Source organism: Balaenoptera physalus, assembly GCF_965194825.1.
Source record: "Balaenoptera physalus genome assembly, chromosome: 19".
NCBI lineage: Eukaryota > Metazoa > Chordata > Mammalia > Artiodactyla > Balaenopteridae > Balaenoptera > Balaenoptera physalus.
The window spans coordinates 44,077,062-44,101,457 of record NC_138900.1 but is presented as its reverse complement, the minus strand read 5'-3'; the positions used below and the strand labels follow the sequence as shown (position 1 = coordinate 44,101,457).

At 35.8% G+C, this 24,396-nt stretch overlaps 1 protein-coding gene across 2 annotated transcripts in view; it reads left to right on the top strand.

Moving 5' to 3' along the window:
* The window catches only part of CDH8 (cadherin 8), a 370,394-nt gene that overhangs the window by 302,779 nt on the left and 43,219 nt on the right, over positions 1-24,396 (top strand). For both annotated transcript variants that reach the window (XM_082439484.1, XM_082439485.1), the window contains exon 10: positions 7,851-7,968. In XM_082439484.1, coding sequence (XP_082295610.1) covers positions 7,851-7,968 — 118 coding nt within the window. The remainder of the gene's footprint in view (positions 1-7,850; positions 7,969-24,396) is intronic.

Genomic DNA, 24,396 nt, shown 5'->3' with positions numbered 1-24,396 from the left:
ACATGTAAAAAAAAAACATTTCAAGAGAGTCATTAATAGAAGTATAACTTTTAGAGTGCAATTTTGACAGAGGGGGAAAAGCTAAAAAAACAAAGGCAAAAAAGTGAAAAAAACTCGGAATTTTTGAAGGTTTGAAGGTTTGAAACCAGCACAATCTGAGTCACAGCTCTGCCATGTACTAGTTTTGTGACCTTGGGTCTTAACTTCTGCTAGTTTAAACTCTCACATTTTAGAAGTATCTAGCTCAATATCAAGTGCTCAATAAATAATTGTAATTATTAGTATATATTTTAACTAGTTTCATAGTTTCAAAGGCAAAATATTTTATTAGTATTGTTTTTGTTGTTTTTATTGCTGTTATTGTTATATATTTATGATCCTTGATTTGGAGCAAAACACTATAAACAATGCCTAAATGGGTCAATATAAAAGAGGACAGTCTATTCCCCTGTATTGGAATAACTCTTCCTCTGATAATTTACAAGTGTATTTGTCAAGAGTGAAGAAAGGACTTGTACTTCATTCCTCCCCATATGAATCTGTGGGCTAATATAATTATTTGTTTAAAGTACAGCAGAATCAACTTACAGGAACACATACAATCTAAATCTTTTTTGAAGTCGTGTTTGCAGCCTCTATATGCTTTGGCTGAACCTCTTGCATGATTCCAAATCCACATGCTTTATTCTGGCCCTTCACCTAAATATTAGGATTGATGATCCACAGAAAAAACAATGGTATAAAGGCTTGTTTACAAATCTTGGGTTGTTACTGACTGATGTTCTCTCTTCATTTTATTTTCAACCTACAAGTTAGTAAATAAGAATTTAGATGGAAGCATGGTACGCACATGTGTATGCTTGTTTTTATTTGTTCATGGAAGCCATGGTGATGAGCACGTCTTTTTCAAGAAAGTAAAACTGACACTATAGCTATTAGGAGCTTTTAGTCTTATTAGGCTTTGTGTTAGTGACATAAATTGGGTAAGATCGGGTACCAAGAGAAGCTGATGTATTATTGGAAGGGCAGAGATGCAAATGGAATTAGTGCTATAACCACCAAGCTATGCAGACACAACACCTTCAAAAGGAGATTAAAGAGGTCTCCGGGCCTCTAAGACTCATATGGGGTTCTAGAGGATAGCGTGTCTTAAAGTGGACAGCCTGAGAAACACTTTTAGGGTATAGCATGTCAGTATATGGTATGGTGTGTGGTATGTCTGGGTGTGTGTGCGCGCATGTTTTTCCCAATAAGATTGGGAACCAACTGTATTAAACGAAATTAAAGAACATTATCTTCTACTTGTTTTGTTTAACTGTAAGATCCCCTTGCATTTATAAATACATATGAATCCCCAAAGGGCTAGAACCAAATGGTCTTGGGCATTTACCAAACATAGTCGATTATAAAATCTTTTGAATTTCCTTCAGAGAAAACTATACAACTAGTGGCAAATGGAAGCCAGCTGGAAAAATCTTGCTTCAGAAGAATAAACAATAGGATGCATTTTCAGCCTAGGAAGTAATGTTTATGATATTAATGAGGCATCAGGAAATATTCCTGTGAAGTTGTGTAGTGGAAGATGGAGAGGAGATAAGACTAAAAAGGCAGTTGAGACTTCTAAATTATGTTAAAAACTGTGGACTTTACTAATGAGGTTTTCAAAGCAGAGCAAGTGATGGAGTAATTTTTCAAAAATATTGATCATTTCAGAGATGCACAAAATACAGATGAAATATGCAGAGACAAGCAACAGAAAATAAGAAACAGGAGAAACTGGAAAATTCAAACTTTGTATAAATACATCCTTTAAGAGTCCTTGCTTTGTATCATTTTACCTTAACTTAGTTACAGTAAAGGGAAAGGGAATGAAAAAGAACAAAACTGAGGAAAATGTCAGAAGTTCTGTGGTGGGTTAATGAAGGCACAGGCCCCAAATGTCTACAGAGAGGACTGAGGACTTCACTTAGTGTTTAAAAGAAACATATACAATCTAATCTACATTCTCCTGTTGTATTTTCTATAGGTCAGACCTCTAAGATACATGCTCTAAATAGCCACCTAATACTTTTTAAAGACACGGATATATTCATGCAAAGAAATGTGACATGGGACAACACTTTGGGGAGGAAAAGAAAAATCTTGATAGAAACTGGATTGCCTTACAAATTATAAAAGAAGTATCCAGGAACTGTCCATTAAATGGATATGAGCAGCACTCATTTTGAACTATGTTATACAGTTTTGAAATAACTGAGGATAATTGGGTCATGTGGGTTTTAATATAGTTTCCTCAAATTCCTGTATGTCCTCCTTTTTCAATTAGTCATCATTGGTATAACTTGATTTCTCTTGTAGACAAAATTTGTATTTGCAAAGACCGCTCTTTCAGGGGATGGCTCTTAGCCTATTTTGTTTTGTTCCCTTCAGTTATGGACACCATTGATAATCTGATAAAAGCTCTGGACTTTTCCTTCATATATGTGCATATATAAATAATTTCATACAATTTTACTTTCATGTATCATCTTTTCCTTCCTCAAGTTGAAAACTACTGCTCTAAGAAATAGAAGCTAGTATTTCAGGAACGTTTACATTGGTAACCGGAAATAAACTATCAATAATAGGCAAAAGAATGAATAGAAAACCAAATGTTAACATTAGTAACCAGAAATAAACAATCAATAATAGGCAAAAGAATGAATAGAAAACCAAAAATTATGCTGTACTGCCTTTGATGTCTCCTCTTCTCACTCACTCTCTTTCCACCACCTTCGAAATCAAAAGGGAACCTTAATATCCATAAAGCAAAGAACATGAATGTCAAGAACGGATAAGTTCATCTTTATGCACTCTCCAAAATATTGGAAGTCTAAGCCCCAATTCAACTGAAGTACACGTGCAGAAGATATGAATGCCAGCAAGATTTTGAGGCAGTCTGACATGCGGGGCAGGAAGATGTAGGGAGTTTGTTATCCAATTTACTTGGGATCAGATGTTACAATGTCTTTGATGCACTAGAGTTCTGATAAGTCTCTTCATACCTACCTCTCAAAGTTACGTAAGAATTAGTGGTGATGCTAAAACATGCCTGACATGATTTATTTATTCATCCATTCATTTACTCATTTAGACAATACTTATTAAAAAGCTACAATGTGCCAGACACTGTTCTAACAGCAAGCGAGAGGGGGGAAAAAAACCCAACTCATCATCTAAGAACAAATCAATGAACAATAACTACAGGAACTCACAGGGAATATTCTAATAGATTCCAAGAGAGTTTTAAGGTTGTCAACAGATCAGATAATCAGAAATGTGTTTGCTGGCTGCTTGCCTTTTGAAAAGTTAATAATGACAGTGAAACCTACTACTATTAAATACTTTTGAGTTACTATAAAAATCTAAAATAATGTTTAATAAACTATATTAATTAAAGCGATCTGAGGTTTAGCATTATTGATAAACAATGAATAGTTTTTTAAAAAAGAGTCAGAATTATGATATGGCCGACAGTTCTAAAAAAAAATTTCTTTTCAGTTTTATGCTTAGAAAGGTCATTTGATTTCAAATCAGTACTCTCAAGAAATAGATCAGAGTCTGCTCCCATGGAAATTCAAGTATTGCCCTGAAATTCATTTCCTTATGCCCAATCTCAGATATGCTTTGTTTTTCTGATAGAGAAGTATATTAGCTTTTAGCTTCCTTTGAAATTAATCCACAATAAGTTATCAAGCATTAGATTTTTCAACTGCATCCTAACTTTATTGCTAGAAAGGAAAATATTTAAGCTAAATGCTGTATATTTACTACTAAAAATCTATGACCTCTTCAGAAATTTTTATATCATTTTCATGAAATAGTTGTCCAATTACTTACAAATCAACTGATGTCAAAGTAGCTCACAGTGGGAAATGCATGCAGTTTTCATTTGCCATCAACTCAGTGTACCTATAAAATCTGCTTGTGTGGAGGTGCACTTCCTTGAATAAATCCATTCTTCTTTTTCTTCTGTTGTTTAAAGCCAAATGTGTTCAGATGTTATTACATCAATGAAAATTTCAGCCTTTTAAATATGGGTAACTTAATGCATTTTAATAGCATAAAGTCCTTCAAGTGATCTACCAGGCATCTACTCTAAGAGAAAATGATCAGACAGTGGCCATTGCATTAAAATAAAATGAAGTTTCAAAAATGGTTTAAACCAAAGTCTTAACCATATCCAGTTCATAGGATATTTGGAAGTTAATTTAAAGATTCACCATTTCATCACTTTTTTCCCAACACATCATGCACTGATTTTGATGTGAACTTGACAGTACCAACTCTTCTAATGAACAGTAATAAGAGACCTATGGACACCAATCTTCTCCCTTGACTCAAAAGAGTGGATCCCAGGCTTAAGCATGCATCAGAATCACCTACAAGACTTTAAAATGCAGATTTCTAGGCCCTGTCCCAAGACTTTTTGGTTCAGCAAGCTCAAGAAGTTGCATGTCTAACAGATTTCCTGGCTTAAATAAATGGTGGAAAAAATATTTATTGCAGATGTAATATTTAGGCCAAACTTCTGAGATGTGGTATGACAGGTAATTATACTCATTTACTTCAGGTAAGCTAAATTATTGCCTCTTTTGTTTTGGTTGTGAGGGCGTAACATGTAGATTCACTCGCCAGCACGTATGAGTCTTTTTCACGCAGATGACTTAGAAATATTAGAAATGGTATTGCTTGTAGGAGCTCTATCCATTAAATACACCTTAAGAATGCTCTTAGTTATGAATGATTCCCACCCCAGAGTATAAGACATCCTCTTTTTTTTTTTTTTTTAAGTGATGTTGAGCATCTTTTCATGTGTTTTTTAAAAATATCTTTATTGGAGTATAATTGCTTTACAATGGCGTGTTAGTTTCTGCTTTATAACAAAGTGAATCAGTTATACATATACATATGTTCCCATATCTCTTCCTTCTTGTGTCTCCCTCCCTCCCACCCTCCCTATCCCACCCCTCTAGGTGGTCACAAAGCACCAAGCTGATCTCCCTGTGCTATGCGGCTGCTTCCCACTAGCTATCTATTTTACATTTGGTAGTGTATATATGTCCATGACACTCTCTCACTTTGTCACAGCTTACCCTTCCCCCTCCCCATGTCCTCAAGTCCATTCTCTAGTACGTCTGTGTCTTTATTCCCGTCTTGCCACTAGGTTCTTCATGACTTTTTTTTTTTTTCTTAGATTCCATATATATGTGTTAGCATATGGTATTTGTTTTTCTCTTTCCAACTTACTTCACTCTGTATGACAGTCTCTAGGTCCATCCACCTCACTACAAATAACTCAGCTTCGTTCCTTTTTATGGCTGAGTAATATTCCATTGTATATATGTGCCACATCTTCTTTATCCATTCATCTGTTGATGGACACTTAGGTTGCTTCCATGTCCTAGCTATTGTAAATAGAGCTGCAATGAACATTTTGGCACATGACTCTTTTTGAATTATGGTTTTCTCAGGGTATATGCCCAGTAGTGGGATTGCTGGGTCATATAGTAGTTCTATTTTTAGTTTTTTAAGGAACCTCCACACAGGTCAGAATGGCCATCATCAAAAAACCTACAAACAATGAATGCTGGAGAGGGTGTGGAGAAAAGGGAACCCTCTTGCACTGTTGGTGGGAATGTAAATTGAAACAGCCACTGTGGAGACATCCTTTCTTTGTTTGCTCTTTTTCTTCACATGTGCTCACACACTTCAGGAATGATTTCTTCAACAGGCGCACTTGGGAGTAGAAGTCTTTTTGAAGCAAAATTGGGTAAAGGGAGAAGACGATGCTACATGTGCTCACAAGTAACTTTTCCCCCCTTTGTTCTTCATAACTGCCTAAAAGAAGGCTCTTGACAAATTATTCTGTTACATATTTGTACATGTAGGTTGTCTATAAAAGAGTCATCTGTGTTTCACAGTTTTTTCCCTTGTACTTTAATTCTTTCTTCTTTATAAAACTAGAAGCCCAAGGAATCTCTCTGCACCTAAATGTCAAGGCAAATATGCTAGTTGTTTAGATATAGTAAATATAATTGCTTTCCCACCTAATCTGATGGAAGCGAGGCCCCTGTTTGTGTAACATCTAAGTTGTTACATTATCAACGTGCTGTGTCATGAATAAATGGCAGTGACCTTAACAAAAAATAATAATGATGATGACTAATACTCGTTGAACAGTTACTAGGAACCAGACACTATATTAACAGGTTGACATGAATTTACATAAAGAATTAAAACGACCCTATGAGAAAAGTATTCTTCTTATTTAAAGTTTAGGAATACAAGAATACTGAGTTTCAAAGAGTTAAGTAAATCCCTCCATTTCATGCAATGAGTAAAGGATAAGACTATGACTTCTATCAAGGCAGCTTTATTTCAGAGTCCATCAACTTAATGACTGTCTCACTGTCTTCACCATGAGTTATATTTTGTGCTATTTTTTGTTATATTGTTACTCAAGCTAAGTACAATTATAAGACATTTCACAAGGTCTTTAACAAGAGTAAAACACCTACAAAGTAGGAGTATGTTCCATTTACAAAAATGGAGAAATAGAGAATGAGAGAAGTTATTTCATTTATGCCCCAAATAACCTTGATGCACTGCTTATTGTATAGCATGTGGGTGATACAATGCAAAACTTCACAGCTATTGAAAATGTTCTTAAATTGTGGTTCTCATCTTATTTAGGTGATAAGTTATAAGGCAATGATGTCCCTTTCTCAAAAAGAAGTGATCCATTTTTTTCTCTTTAATGATACTGGCAAAGTTCAATGGCACATAATTGTTCAAACTGACATAACATTAGGCATCATAATTATATTCTCTAAATTTCACAAACCTAAGAGTATTTCCCTGTTAATTTTTTACGGTAAATCTGATTATACCCTTGACTGTCATGCTTCATAGGCATTTTTTTTTTTTTTGGTAGAAATTATGTTGTAACTATTTACAGTAGTAGTATAAGCTATAATTTTTACTACATTAGCTGTTGCCCAGTGTTTCATATTGAAGTGATTAATATCACAGACTCATAAATATGAATTATTAAGCTAATTCTCTGACATCCCAAGGAACAACTTAGCACTAAGCTAATGCAGCTTTGCAAATGAAATAAGCACATTCAACTGGCACCAATTCTGAGTATGTATATCTATCCAAACAGTTCTCTGCACGGTGGTAATTCTTCTAATCCCTATAATTTATTCATCTCAGGATACACTCCAAAGCATTGTTTGCATGTGTTATCCACTAGCTTTAAAAACAGTATTCATTATTGGGAGGGAACAGATGCAACTCTTCAGAAAGGTTTGTGGCAGTGATGTTTGTGCCAAGGAACATTCTATTTGGCAAACACTTGTAACCTAATGAGTAAAATGAAAGAGGAGTTGTGAGGATTCAAGATTTAAGTACTTTACCTCCAAGATCCTCCCAAGAGCCACACTACAATCACTGTAACAATTCCAGATTTCATTCTAGAAGCCCGTACATACTCAAAGTGGAAAGAAGCCTGTAATTGCCCAGTGGAATTTTCAAATACCCTTAAATTTGTTATTTCAAGCCACAGATACCAAATAGACACAAAAGTAATGACCCTAATTTTCATCAACTTATCAAAGCTAGGTTTTAAAGTGATGAATGTTTCTCCTTATTCTTGGTGTGAACCATCCATAACAACTTAGAAAACTGAAAAATATTCCTTGGGCCAAAGTATCACTCTTCTAAAGGAATGTCACTCAGCTTTTAAAGGCAGTGCAAGCCCTCTGATGTCATCAGAAGTGCTGACGCCAAGTTTTATGTTACAGGTCATTCAAACAGTGAGTGCCATGGACAAAGATGATCCCAAAAACGGACATTATTTCTTATACAGTCTTCTTCCAGAAATGGTCAACAATCCGAATTTTACCATCAAGAAAAATGAAGGTAAATATATTAGCATCATGAAACAGGGTAGAATATACATTGGAAAATAGGATGTGATTTCATAATTTGACTGAAAATATCAGTAGAATAATTTTTCTTCACCTATGAGCAGTTGAAACTTAGCTTATCAGCCTAAAGGCATGGTAATTACGTCACTTCCTCTTTCCAATATTGAAACAATAGATAAGGGAATTGTGAATGTGCAAGTTAATTTTATCCCGGAGAATACCTCAATCACCTTACTTTAAAAAAAAATGGACAGTAAGATTTAACCCCTGTGAAAGTTCCAGTAATTTTACTGAGATATCTGATGTTATCCAAGTACATTATACCGAGATATCTGATAGAGGAGGGCCTGGCTTATACTTTGCAGTTGTTAAGTTTTGATTGAATGTTTACCAAGTCTTTAGGGAAAGCCTATTCTAATTTCGTCTGGTTTGTGGGTACACATTAGAGGTATTTGATTTAAGCCTGTACCAACTTTGACAATAGCAATTAGATCAGAAAATCCTTCTTGAAGGACACTCCTTATCAGTATTATTTTGGGGCTAATATGAACTGATTTTATTGTTAAGTCTTTTACTCACAGAAAACATTTAATCCATTTCATTATTTCTTGAGAACCAAGCTCGGATTAACCATTTCCCTTAACTATTGTCTATTACATATGAAGGTCATAGATCATTTTAAAAAAGTCTATCTCATCTGTGTATTTTTCTTTACTAAGCTGCTGTACATTTAACAAGGATTTTTAGCTGTCTATTTTGGCTCAGAAGTATTTAAGCCTTAGTTTCAGCTGTTTTAGAATGATTAGCAGAATAAATGTATCATCTGGGGCTGTCTTCTGGCTTTACTATGGGCATTTGTTTAGATTTATGAATGGTCTATATAAAAACCATGCTCAATTTGAAGAGTAAAATTTGGCTCATGACATTTGGTTTATTTTCTCTGTTCTGTTTCAAGGAGGTAGTGAATTCTGGTAAAACTTCCTTTATGAAGTGAAATAACATTTTATGGCTCTTGTTAAATATATTCTGGCCTTACCCTTTAACAAAATGCTACTTAGTTCTTTGGGGATGCTTTGATAAAGTGGATGCATCACAGAAAAGGAAATGAGAAAGCTATTATATAGATATTACTCACTCAGCTGGCTTCCACTATTCTCAACATTAAGGAAATGAAATCTTGATCTTTCTCCTCAGCAGAGGAGTTACATGTGTTAGCCTCCCTGAATTAGGAGCTCTAATCCAAGTACATTGTCTTTGTTTTTTGGATAACACTGCCAACATTTCTTTTGTTGTGGAAGTCCCGTGACCACGCCTAAGATGAGAGCCCCCTAGGAAATTCCAAACTGAGCTGAAAGTCTGTGCAGAAGTGTGAGCCATGCTTACTTTGATTGTGAGCTAATAGGTATTAGTCATTATTTTTGCATATCAAATGCCCTACATTTAAAGATTCTCTGGGAAGAAGTGTTTTCCCATCCCAAAGGTCTGAGCTCCTTGGCACTTTCTGTGCATTCTGCAATTTCAAGATGTGCCCATTACAGGTATGGCCCGTCAAAGACACTGCATAAACATATGTTGGATGAATGAGAGGTAGTTACTGGGTGCCTGTGAAAGTGTAGTTTTGTACTATATTTATTATGCCCTAAACCCTTTAAAGAGGAGATTTTAGTCCTACAGTGGATGAATTTCAAGTGTTTTCTCTAATTTTTAGAATTAGTACAAAGTAAAAGTTTGTACACCTAGGAAAACTCTTCGTGCCCCATCACACATTTCAATAAACCCTGTAGTAGAATATTTAAAGGCATGTGGATTATCTGTTTTATCTTGAAACTAGAAAATAGGATTTAAGTTTTGACTTACCTCACAGGTGTGTGTGTGTGTGAAATAATTGCAAAAACAAAAAGATGCTAGGTATCACAAAATGGACAGAAAGAACACTCTCTGTGCCATGATTGTTTATTTAAAATTATGTGTTGATTTATTTTGCAAAGAGTGACCATATATTGCCCCAACTGGGATATTTTTTAAAGTGAAAGGGGTTGCTATTTATATTTATATTTATGCCTAGAAACACCATAAACCAGGACTGTCTTGTGGAAACTAGGACATATGTTCTCTGTGATTTTGGATTTAGGATCCAAATATTCAACATCTCCATAGAATAAATCATGAACACAGGTCTTTGGAACAGATATGTCAAGTTTATACTCTATCTCCCTTTTCCTGGATCAGAAATACATGAGTTTTGTTTCACTTTTTTGGCATCTGGATAGTTTCCATGAAAGTAGGAAAAAAACACAGTTTGTCTCCTCTTAACATTTAGAAACAAAGCAATGGAAAGAAGTTTTCAGGTTTAAAATGGTAGAGATATACTGATAAGAAGGTAGATAAAAAGATCTCTTATGAGCCTGTTACTCATTCCTTATTAATGATGAGAGAACACAAAACAACCAAAAAAATTCAAATACTAGACATTATTTATTTTAAAACTATGGTATATTTGATGTTTGAAACATGAGAGAATCAAATGATAAACTCATATTCAGAATTGTTTTTCCTTCTTCAGATGGACTTTAAAATGGTCAATAGCTGATGTCTCTCCACTGAGAACTTCATGATTTACAAGTCCTAGCCCACCAGATGAAGGTTAATATTTTGAGAGAGCCAATATATTCAAATCCATAATTGACAAGTGGATGAACCCTCTTTTTAATTGGATCTTTAAGGGAGATGGTTTCAGTATTTGGCATTTTCTAAGAAACTTGCAGCATGTCTTTCAATTCGAAGTTGCTGTGATCATTCTCCTCTCTCATACAGCTTGGTCCTTCTGCAATTTTCAGCTGACTAATTCATAATCAAAACCAAAATGAGATAGAAATTAACTGTCTCTTGTCTCCTATACAGTTGAGTGATTTCATAAATAATTCTCTTTCTGAATATATGAGAATTATATTTCTGCCAGAATAGGAAAGCAAACTTCAATACAGATAAAGGTGAAAACAAAGGTCAAAAATGTGATGAGTCACTCACATCACATGTACACACCAAACAACCACAACACCTTGAATCTTCTCAATTATACAGCTCAGACATCGGTTTCTTCATCTTCCAGTTGGATGAATTTATAAACAAAAGGAGTTTGACTGACAGCATTTCAGTGTTGGCTTCCATTCTAATTGTGAAAACAGAAGATACTCAGCAATTACATATTAACAAGTCAGGGAAGATAAATGAACCTCTTCCAGATACAGAAATCTCTTGCATGCAGAAAATTTGAGGTCGGCAGAAACATGATCTTTGCCAGCCTGCATGTTGTAGTTAAAAGATTTGATTGAAATTGCCAGAAAGCAGGCTGGAGAAATGGGAGTCTTCATGTTTTATACTGAAATATTTGAATCACATGTATAGAGAAATAAGAATAAACGTAAAACTCTGCCCTAAAGAGGGTCTGTGGGAAGGAAAGACGTAGACTTGGCCTCAGTTATAGCTTGATTAGGCTTAAGGAAAGACAGAGGGGGAACCAGAGTATCTGATGACACTAATATTTTTTTTTTCTCCTCTTGATGACTCTTTTTTAACCAAAATTCTATTAACAAGAACCTTACTCTAAAGGCACGATTGTGATAATTAATTTAGATAATGGAGATGCTGATTAGAGCTGTGAAATAAGTGTGTCTTGGGTTATCTCACTATCCATTCCATGGTTAACCTGTTTAGAGTATAATTCATGTTTTGTTTGGTGGGGCTTCCATCTCAACTCAATGGCCAACTTCAATCACTATGTGTTTCATGTCTTTTTATCCTCTAGAAACATCCCTTGTGAGAATACTGACTGCAGGCAAGTTATTTTAAGCCTCAGTTTCGTCATCTGTAATACCAGATACTACCTATCTACCCCTTAGGTGTGCTTTGATGGATATGAGTAACCGAGGGCTTAGACAGCTATTATCCCAATGTCTGGCACATAGAAAAATACTCATCATGAAATGGGACAAGATCCTATTTATGTGAATCCATTAATTCCTAAATTTCCATGCTATGTTCCATCTCTTCATGGAAGAGATGGCTTATCATTCTCAACCAGGTCCCTTTGCAGCTTTAACTCTGTTGATTTTTGAATGTTGTACAGTAGTTCTGAAATTGGCCTCACTGATAGTTGTGAAACTAGTGATCCTCACTAGTACGCATTGCAATGTATTGCAGTCTAAAGGGCATTATCATAGAAACATAAAAGGGAAAAAAATAGGAAGATGAGAAGGTGGGGAAAGAACGAAAATATTTACCAGCCACGTAATAGCTGGGATTCCTGGACCTGGTTTTAAATATGCAGGCTTTTTTTTTTCTCTCTCCTTTGCCAATATTAAACTCAGCTTTCTCCATTAAATGGCTAATCCCAATTTCCAATTTGTTAAGATGACATTCCATTCTAGCATATCAAGTTGTTTTAAATCATCCACAACCTCCCAACACACAGACTCTGTGGGAATCATTTTGTATAAGCTGGAAAATTAGTCTTCCTTTGCTTTTTTGAATAATGTCAACTTAATTCAGACGCCTCTTGTCCCAAAATTAAAATTTACTGCTTGAAAGTGGAAGTGGGTTTCCCACATTCCAAGCCAGCCAGAGCTGGTCCTCTGCCCTCCATCCTCTCTCCAGCTGAATCCTCATGCATACCTCTCCTGTATTCAGGATGTTGGTTTCCAGGATGACAGAGTCCCTTGTTCCTCCACCTTAAGCCAGCTCTGCCCCATCTGGGCTGAATTAGACCTGAAAAGCCTTCCTTGATTATCCACACAGCAAAGAGGGCCTTGGTAAGCCAACTGTCCTCTTCCTGGACACCATCAGTCTCGTTAAATTCTTCCATTACACCAAGCTGCTTTGCAACTAACAGGGGACTTTCCTAAATAACATCTCTTTCCTCAAGTGGTCTTTAAAAAGCCTCCATCCCTCAGTGACAGTGGATTCATTATTATTGGGTTTCTCAGGCTACCATACCTAAGCATCAAGTGAAAACTGTGTGCTTGGCTGAGTGTGATAATGAATACCTATACACGCATGCTTCTAATATGGTGACCCTGTCTACTCTGCTCACATAGTAGACTTTTCCACAGCATCAAACATTGATAAGAGGTCTTTTTAGTATACGGTGTTAGCTTTTACCCATATGAAGTAAGGTGTTTTTCCTCAGTGTTAAATCGTAAAAGGTGGTGCTCAATTTGCATGAAACAGAAGGGCCAACTGGGATTCCGAATATGCAGAATAGCATTATGCATACATGATCCAAAAAGGCTTCTGCTTCAGTAATTCATAATTTATTGTTTATGCTTCCAGCAATGTTTCGTTGATAAAAAGCCATTTATGTTTCATTTTGTTGTTTAAACTGTAATTAAGGACGATGTGCAAGCTAAGAAAAATAGATAACAGATCTGTACTTCCACTTTCTGAGTTCAGTGTGACTGTATAGCTTGGTTCAGAAAACTAGATTTTCTTTGCTTAAGTAGTTTTTAGAAAACTCTTGTTATTTTGTATCGTCTCAGAAGCTTTTTTGTATGTTTGTTTTTTTTTAAATCATAATACAAGAGTACCCTCAGAAGCTAAGAATTTCCTTTGCAAAAACTGAAAATCCTAAAATTATTGCTCTGGTCAGACATAGCACAGCACAGTATCTATTTTTCAGTGTATGTTATAGAAGACAGTTCAGTTCTGAGATTGCTGACTCCTATGGATGTAATTTAGATACACTGCATATGCTCGTGTGTGTTGTTGTCCGTATGCTATTCAAAGTTATGAATTGATTCAGAGCTTTGCTGTCAATTTGCTAGCAATCTTTTCTGGTTCTTACAGAGGATTCTAATTCTGAGGATTTTTGAAAGAGAAAAACGAAGAGATAAATGGGCACATGGTTAGTTATCTTGAAGTTATCTCAGTTATCTTAAAGATACCTTATGGGATATAAACTTTTTTTTAGAATTTTGCTTTCTGAGACTTTTGCTTCAAAAGAAAAATAGAACAATGAAGGAATAGATTGAACATTAGGGGAAGTAAAAAGAATTACTCAGAGAACTTTTTTTTTAATTTATCAAATCTTGTTTGGACCACTTTGTTGTTTGTGTCATTAAAGAATAATGGTATTTATTGATTTATCATCTATTTGCAAGCATGAAAATAGGCCTGGGGATTTTGTGTGTGCCAAATAAACATGACTGTCCTTTGGTAAGAACAACCAGATATTAAAATCGGATGTGGAAACAAAATGAGCTGTCAGTCTATGCAAATTTTCCTTTTCTAAAAAAGTATTAAATGTAGTTGACAATCATTTCATCTCTTTTCAGCACAGAAGTTTAAATTTTGAATTAATTTGAGTACTTTATAGACACAACATTAGGCATATGTGGCATTCTGTCTAGGGATGTGACCCGAATATCACACCATGTGCTTTGGATCCTTCAGTTTATTACAGTGTATAGAGAAGGCAGAGAAATAATTTGGAAACAGTAAAGGGGACACTTGCATAGATAAACATTTAAAAAGTTGACTTGGGATGCATTAGAATGAATAATAAAAGAGAGAGCCCTTGTGGAATACAGAATAGCACAAGCTTCCTGGTTAAGAATATTTAGTTTTGAATCCTAGCTCTTCTGAACATGAACTGTGAGAACTTGCACGAATCACTGAATAACCTTGAGCCTTTATCTATAAACTGAAAGTAATAATTATCCCTATGTTGTTTTGTATAAGGAAATATTAATTTAAGTAAAAAAATAAAAACGTGCTTAGTTTAGTGTCTGGTAAATAGAAGGCACTCAATAAATATTAGTTTCCTTCCTCTTTTTCTCTCCTTCTTCTACAAATTTGTGAGCCCCCTGAATCTCTCTCATTCACCCAGTGTAACAAGCAAAAATATTAAAAAGGAACCTAAAATAAGGATTTGGGTGATAAGTAGTTATATGCTGTTCAACTGTCCCTTACCTGAAAGGCCAATAATTGAACCTACCGGTAAACACTGACCATGAGTAAAGCAGGGGGGAAAGGAGAAATGGGAAAGAAGAGTATTTGGGTAACCTAAGTCGTTCTTTGAATATAACCCTCATTACCATAACATAATCAATGGATAAAAATAAAGAGTACCTAAAAATTGTAGGTTTCCACAGGACTTGATCCAATTGCATATAGCTCTCTATATATTGGCAAATGGGATATTTAAGAGTTGATAGAATGATAAAATTTTTGAGCTAGTAGCACCTTATTAAATAGCCAGATTATGAAGATATTAGATACTAGATAGAGACTTCAAATGTATTTTTAAAAAATCAATAGCAGTGTGCTTTAAAAAGGCAATGATTAGAGACATCTATCACCCCAACTTTATTTTCCATCACTCTCTCCCTTCTACCTTGTTCCCATCTTATACATCCTTTAGGTTGAACACGCAAAACCAATTATGTTTTTTATATCCCTTCCTTTTGTCTGGAATATACATCCTCTGCTCCCTCTACTTTCCATCTAGCTAATTTCTAGTCATTCATAACAACCCAGGTTCCCCTCATCTGTGAGCAGAGCAATGGAGTGCTTAATGGTTTCTGTGAAGTTTGCTTTGCTTTTCTCTGCAGGACTGCGATAACTGCTCAGGTAGACACGAGTATCCGTCTTGAGTCAAGGAGTATCTCCTCCACTGTCCTCTGAGGTTATTGATAACACACCGTATCTTTATTCACTCATATATTCATTCAATACCTATTTATTTAGCGCTTACCACATGCAAGGCACTACTTCGGAAATTCAAAATAAAACAGTGAATCAAATATACACTTTTGTTTTTGTCCTCCTGTACAGAGTATTTTTGTTTTCCTTAGGACTCAGTATTATACTAATTTGAATTCTCAGAGAGAACAGCTATAATTTAACATGGCTTTTTGTCATACAATGGAGAAATTCACAGGCTAGCCTGCAAAATACTATGATATGAGGAGGAATGATCACACATTCTAGTTTCCATACTGTCATAAACAATGTTCCCTTTTAAATCTTACCCAACTTGTGAAACTGGTTCTATATAGAGTTAGGTTTTCCTAGATTCCATCTCTCCCATCTTTACAAAGCATTTGGCTGATCGGGGTGGTGACACACATCTGTAGTCATGAACACATGGTTCTCCTGTGAGTTTCAGATTGGTGTCCTCATGATTCCTGAGCTTAGACAAACTATGCTGAACTATACTCTTTAATGCTTTTCTGCTTGCAGAGTCAAATCATTTTGGTGAGCTCTTTCCAAATTCACAGTGATCCACAGTCATCACTGCAATTTGTGCTGCAGCACTGTGAGCTGGGGCTGATGATTCTATTTTTGCAGGTTTATTAGAATCCATTCTAGTTTAGATCCAAGTCTCCCTGTAAATAGTTCATGCCTTTTCCAGTTGCTATGCATAGCTGGTTTAGAGACCTGTCAGTTAATATGTTTTAGCTAACTTTCAATGTAGTATAATGTTTGTTGAGGGCCCCTGGCAACTAGAGGATGGTATTGTACTGATTTCAGGACATCATGTTGGATTCATTTTCTATCTGTTGCCTGTTCTGTTCCCTAAGCTGCCACCAGAATGAATGGGCTGATGCACTTCCTAGAGGAAGATAGTAATTGTTGTCCTTGGACCTCTTTGGGTTACTCATTGCCTTCGCTTTCATCCTAGTAGATTGCCTACTAGAATTTCCTCCCTCTATTGCTTGAGTATATTATTCTCACACTTTTGAAGGCTGTTTATCTTAAAGCAGTCTGAAAAAAGGGTGATACGGTACCTGGTGTGCTGAACACAATCATCCTTCTCTGAGTTTCCTGCTTTCATTTGGCCAGACAGGCATTGCTAGTTTCATCAAGGTCACACTGTGATATACTTCTCCCTGGACTTCAGTTTCCTCTCACACAAAATGAATAGGTTAGGGCTGGGAGCTAAGGACTCACCTGTTCTAACATACTGAGCGTGCAAACACATGGTATGAGGAGAAATAGTACAAACTTTGAAATCAGACAAGTCCCGCATCCACCAATTAACAAAGATGTGACTTTGGACAAGGCTTTTAACTTTCTGTAACAGACCGTGTTTAACTATGTCAAAACAAAATTGCTGTGATGAGCAAATGAAAGAATGTAGGATAAATGCCAAGGGCAGTACCTGAACTTAGACACTCTATGTATTTTGTCTTTATCAACCTTCAAAAGAAATAATGCAAATGGAAGTGATCTTTACATTAGAAATTATTATACCAAATCTCATCCACATTAAAATACTGGATAGTATTATTAAAAGATATGCTTCTACAATATTATAGGTTTTATATAACCCATTGAGCAGGTTTCTGGACATATTATAGAATTAAATTATTACCCTACATCAAAATAACTCAATAATGTATGATACATGGTTCCAATAGTTCAGAATTTGGTAAGTCTTGCTTATCTTCTAAGGCTGGAGACAAGGAAAGTTAAGAGTTTTATGAAGGTATTTAATTATTGGATTCAGTTTTGATTTACAGAAAAATCTCTCAAAAAGGTAGAGTTTGAATTAACTTTTACAGAGATAAGAACACAGTTTTGGGTAGAGGTGCCTGTCAAAGTTAAGGAAGAATGATCAGATATATGAATAGTTTACTTAAAGGAGAAATAGGGAATGACCAAAAACGTTTTAAAAAGAAAAATGCAGTGAAACATTTTGTGGAGATTCATAAACTCTATCATCATAAGAGTTAGCTTGATTCCCCAAAATAAATTAGTGAAGTAGTTCTTCATATTTTGAGTATATCTGCATCTATTCTCGACGTTTTTCATAGGATAAAAAATGTGTCTCACACTTTGAAGAGGTTTTTCCACACACACTCATGCATGCACACAAAGTTTACTAATGGCCCTAGGAAGTAAATCGATATAAACACACATTATGTAGATCAGTAATAGATATATTTAAAATTTTTTTCTCAGTGCACAGTTTTAAATCTTAAAAATAAAAAATAACTTTGGCCATATTCTGAAACATATTGTGAGTTGACATAAAACTTGCCTTTGTTATGAATGTTGGTAGGCTAAAGTTCAATAAAGAAAGTTTTAGAATGGTTAAGAGACAATTATCTAGAATTCATTATCTTTTTTGCCCAAAGAAAGAGAAGTAAAATGTATGCAGGTAATTGTATAAAATTCACATTTTGACTGGGTAGGCAAGAAACAAGAAGAAAACCTATACCCCTATATTAATCCTGTTATAGCTTTTCTGTCTTTCTAAAATATTTATTCTAAAATGGATGTTAAATTTTGTAAGAACTATTTTTTTTCAAGGAATAATCTAACATTACATAGCATGAAAACAGAATTGCTTACAAAATAACTTTCATTGAGAAATATAAAAAATGATTTTAAAGATTAGAAAGCATGCTTACATCTATCTCTATTTAGGATATTTTTTAAAAGTCCTGTGGTTATTTTAAGACAAATCTGTACTTTCTTACTCTGCATGGGTTATATATCAAATTGCAAAAAAAAATAGCTAAAATTTATTGAGCACCTATTATTTCAGGTAATTTACATAATATCTATCTATCTATTACTATATATATTCAGGGTGAGTATTGTTATTGCCATTTTACACATGAGGAAATTGAAGCTCAGATATGCTCACTGACCTACCAGGTACAGAATGCAGCTTGCTACCAAGCTTCTAAAGCTACATTCTCACCAGTAGCACCTGCTGCCTTTCAATGCCTTACACTATACTTCTAGAACATTTGCTCAGTAAAACTGTTGATATTTCATTTATAATTTTCAAACACTTGCGCCTTCTTTTTTCAAACTATAGAACGTTAGAAACCAATAGCTAAACATCAGAGAAGATTGTCACAGTATTAGTTAGAGAAAACCTGGAAACATCAAAAAAGAATACTAAAACAAATGATTTACTGTAGATATTGCAGGCCTCCACAAAAAATTATTATGCCTACTGCTTAGTGAGCATCTACTACATGCCAAGTGTGATTCTAGACTGTGTGTGTCTGATCCTCACAATGGTCTTTGAAATTCATTACACTGATACTGAGTTATTAAGAAACAGAATAAAGCATTTGTTTCCTATGCTTAGGAAGAGAACAGTGACTCTTGTATTGGGCTAATAGACCTGGTTCAGTCTTACACAACTTTCCACCCTAAATTTAGTGAAGATATAGAAAGATATCTTTCTATATAGGTATAGAAAATGATATAGAAGATATAGAAAAATGAAAGCCACAAAAACTGACTGATAGTCAACATGTTGCCAAAATCTGGAAGGACTGTCTAATTAAAAAGGTGAAAGATCTTGCTGCATTATCCTATTCAATGTTCATACATAACCACTCAAATATATACACAATGCATTAGGACAAAGAGAACACAGGTAAATCATTTAAACTTTTTTTTAATACAAAGAGTCTAAAATGCATTAAATGGAAAGAAAAAGCATTTAGAAATATTTACTATTTTTTGGAAATGGGACTTTTGTAGTACTTCAATTCCACATAAGCAGTTTTTACATACTTTTTAAAACACTTACATGATCTAAAGCTAGGGGCACATAAATACTTGACCAGTGCCTAGATTAGTATCCTTTCTTCCTTGGATATTTCTAGGGTTATTATGTTCATATAGAACAAAGTAGGGACTTAAACTAGGGCATTGGACCTATACCTCAATATAGTCTAGTGAATCATTTGCAGTGGAGATAAGCCAATCATAGTGGCCTGAAACCATATCAGGCCAACACACTATCTTTGCCTTTTTCTGATTGAAAGCCTAAACTCTAATCTGATGCCTTAAAACTTTAATGTCACCAAATATAATATATTGTTAATGAGATGCATCATTAACGTATATCCAACTAAGAAAAATAATGTTCCACTAAAAAGCTGACAATTAAATACAGTGTGCCCTCAACTATAATACACACCCATATTTCACAGATATTGCAATCAATACGGTATTCTGATTAATAAACCTGAAGAAAAGCACATTAGCTTCTAAAAAGAACTGGAGGAAAAGAACAAGAACCTAAGTACAAAAATAATGCTGGGTATAAAGAGTATAAGCAAACTCTATAAGTAAAAGCTATAAAGAAGCACATTTCCAAAGGCAGTCATCATTTTTATTATGTTACTCACTTGCTTAATCCCTTAATACAATGTCTTTCAAAATAAGCAAAGCACCATTAACAAGGAATTACTTATTTCTCTCAAAGCACAATTTCCAATGTTGGAATTGTAAAATGAGAATTTAAAATCCAAATCTTGGCTGTGCAAGATTCTCCTGGAAATGCATTAGTGGAGTATGTGCTGGGTCTTGTTTGTAAGTATAGAACATGGAGTTTTAGCATCATAAAATTTCTCTCATCAGGGCCTTTCCTCCTCAGAAGGGTGACGACAATGAGCAGGTGGTAGAGAACAGGAAAGGAGCAGGGGTTTTTAGTATCATAATTCAGGTGGACCAAGTAGCAAAGTTGGTGGGACCTTACAGGAGGAAAGAAGGAAGCAGGTAAGAATGGAATTTAAGGGGTTAAACTAGCTATATAAAACCTTCCCTGAAATGTATCCTAGGTCTCAATATGCTGATCCCAAAAAGGGATAAGAAGGGTCAAATTAGTGAGGATGATATGACAGCAGGAATTTCCAAAACGTAAAAAAACTTCTCACTAGTAGGGATGTAGATGTTCCCACCTGTGACTCTCCTTCTTAAGAGTAGCACCCAGCCAAGGTGATTGTTCCATGGGTACCTATGTCTCCATAGGAGGGCAAAGATGAAAAGAACAAAATAAGATGTCAGGGAAGTCACCAGTCAGTTTTGTGAGGAGATTCGGGGAAACTTAGGAAACCAAGGCCAAAACCAGACTGTGGAGATTAAGCAGATAGAGTCCATAATTTACTAGTTAATTCCCTGGGTCCCTGCGAGCTCCACTTTTTTAAATCCATTGGATGTTGGGCTTATAGAAGCAAGACCATTCACATTACAATGTGAGGGTCTGAGCCTCTTGATATACAGCATGCATTAGTTTGTTTTCTTAGAGGGCTTAGAAGGGAAAAAGTTATGATGCAGAGAAAACTGGAAGAAAGAGGGGAAGCATGGGCTGTTCCATCTGTGATTCTGTTATCCTTAATCCCACAAATTTGTGATTTCCTTGTGCTTCTGATACATAAAATACTCTCAGAAGCAACAGTGATGAAAGTGAGCAATGACAGAGACAGTCACACAAGGTAAGGAAGCATCTCCCACAGACTGGGTTCTGTCTATGGACTGCATCGCTTGTTAGCTGAACTTTGATAAGTATTGCATTTCTCAGCCCGAGTTTCCTCTTAAGATGGGTACATCCAGGCATTACTTACAGCGTTACAAGGAGTTTAAAAAACAAACTATGTGACCTTAGAGTATATTGCATGGACTCAAAGGGAAGATCAATAGATGGTGGCTGCATTTAAAAAATGTAAGAAACTGCTGAATGAATGCATGCATTTAATGTAGCTTCACACAAAAGAGCTTGTGAAGAACTTACACCACTTCTCTTAAACAGAAAAAAAAAAAAACACTAGATGGTGAGAGTGCATATGCTTATTAAAAACTTATTTGCTTACAGGTGACAGAAAAGCCCGCTCAAATTACCTAAACAATAAATGTAAACTGGCCCAAATAACAAAAAGTCCAGAGTTTAAATGGCTTCTATCATGACCAGATCCAGGTGCCCCAAAGATGTTATAGGTCCCTGTCTTTCCCCAGCACTATTCCTCTGCTTTCTTTCTCTGTGCTATACTGCCTTCCCTGTACATTCTCTCCAAAGAGTGGGAAAGAAAGCTTGCAGACAAGGTAGGCCTATACAGATCTCACAGCTTGGTGTTTGTAAATGAGAGATCTTCTCTATGCCAGGTTTCATATCAATTCCTGGTTTAAAACAATGGGGCCCCTGTTTGACCTAGGAGATGAGCATGTGACTCAAAAGCCATTCTCTGCGTTTATGGAGATGAAATGTTCTCAGGGCTACAGATGTATGAGTTGTTCCCTGTGCAAGGCCCTCAGCCCTGGGAGGAATGACAACTGGAAACCAGCACACACTCCCCTTGAGAAGCTATGATCCCAGCGCAGTCTCCTTTGTCTCATTTTTAGAAAGGCACCATCTCATCACCAAGCCCTTGAACTCTTTGAGGCTGTAACTTCAAAAAGATGAATACATATTTTAATTCACACAAATGCAACCTTAGGCTAGTAGCAGCCCTGAGATCCCTGTTGGTTCACCCTGGGTAAGTCCCCACCTTCCACTGGGGGCAAGCCACTTGATTGACAGCTCCATCACAATCAGAAGATGTGAAGGAAGGTCCGTTTTAAAAGGAAGGTAAGTTGGAAAAATAAATAGTACGGACAGGATGAGAAGATAAGTCACAAATAGGCCAGCGGTATCAGTGCTATGAGTGACCTCAGCAGAGGGATTCCTTCCCTTCCCTTGGGAAGCTTCTCTGTAAAGAATGACTCTCCCTGTTCAGAAAGTTATGAATTGCAGTTGTCTATTATGTGACTTACATTGCATTACATTGCAATATGTCATTGTGAGATGTGACATAATATAACGTAAGTGACAGGCAGCTAAAATTTTATAGCAAGAAAACTTTTTTTTTATATCCAGGATCTGCGATCAAATTTGATAGCAGCTATCAATCCATTTTTTTTCTGCAGATAGATCAAAAATTTGATGTTCATGAAAAGCAGGTCATTTTGAAACATCCACAAACACTTCAGTGCCTGCACAACTCAGTTACTATAACTCAGTTAAAAAACAAAACCAAACACTCTAAAAGCTGCATTAGTCTTGACTCAAGTTCTGATTTTGCTTTCTATGATAAGTGCAATATTGTTTATTGTTTTGGATTGTGAATTTAGTTTTCTTTTGGATACTGCTAAAAAGTGATGATCAAATAACTTATTTTAGTGCCTACATCAAATGAGTAGTTCACAACTGAATGTGGTTTTGTAGTCTAGGAGATATTTGGCAATGTCTGGATATGTCACAACTGAGACAGGGGTGGGATGTTACTCGCATCTAGTGGGAAAAGGTCAGAGATGCTGCTAAACGTTCGATGATGCTCAGGACAGCGTCCGCAAGTTCATTCTGTCTAATGTCTTAGCGATGCCTCTAATCCCAGAGGTCACTGTTTAAGTGAACTGGCCTAAACACGGCCATGACCTGGTCCAAAGGTGTCCCAAGTAAAATTCTGATGAATCTAGAATTGGTTTCATCCATCATCCCATCCTCAGTACAGGCCATGGTAATACATTATTTAAATATCCAGCTAACTCTTTTGGGCTTAAGGGACACTAAACAGAATCTTTGTGCACACCAAAGATTGATTATTGGGAATTTCACCTACTAACAGCCTCACAGCACGTCCTATAAGGAAAAAAAGGCAGAATTTCTGAGCTCTTGTTCTACCTCTACCATAGCTCTATCGTTGAAGGCCTTTGGAAAATGGTTTCCCCTCTCAGGGCCCAGTGGTCTCATCTATACTATGGGAAACTGCATAAAGCAGAATTACTTGACTTTGCTTATTGGATTGTTTTTTTAATAGAGGAATCCTTATATTAAGCTATTCTTCTCAAGGTACCTTAATTATATAGAACACATAGATGTGAAGTTTCTATGATGGAAACAGGTGAAAGACAGGACCAGAGACCCTGTCCATTCCATCACCCCATCACTCCCAACATGACAGAACCCAAGAGATAACTTGAAAACCAGTGATGCAAAAGGCTCCTTCCAGGGGTGGATTCATTTGATGTTATGAATCATGCCAGGGAAAGACACTGGAAAGTCAATATTGCTCTTGGTAGAAGTCACTAAGGAGTGAGGACAACTTCTTCAATGTTTCCCTTTGCTTCCAGAAAGGCACGTCTGAGAACAAAGTTGAAAATAATCCATCGTCAGTGTTTATATGTACCTGACAAAGAACTCTCACTATCTAGGATTTCCATCTGCCAAGATACAGAGTAGTACTGGTAAAAAGAAAGTAGGTTTTAGATTATGATAGATCCAAACAGAAATCCTTGGTCTGACATTTACTAACTCTGTGTGTTTGGGTTCATTATTTAAGGTCTGCATGCTTTTGTTGCTTTCTTTGTGAGGTTGGGTTAATAATGCCTATCATAGAAGTGATTTTAAGGATTAAATGTGATAATGATGTAAAGCATTTACCAGAGTGTGATGCATAATAATAGCTATCATTTATTGACTGCTTAGCACTATAATTGTAAGAATTAGAGATAATGTATGTAAAGTGCCTGGCATGTAGAAGATGCCCCGCATATAGTAGCTACTGTTATTATTCAGCTAGAACACACAACCAGAAAGAGTTCCGGAAACACTTATAAAACGGAGGTGGTTAGT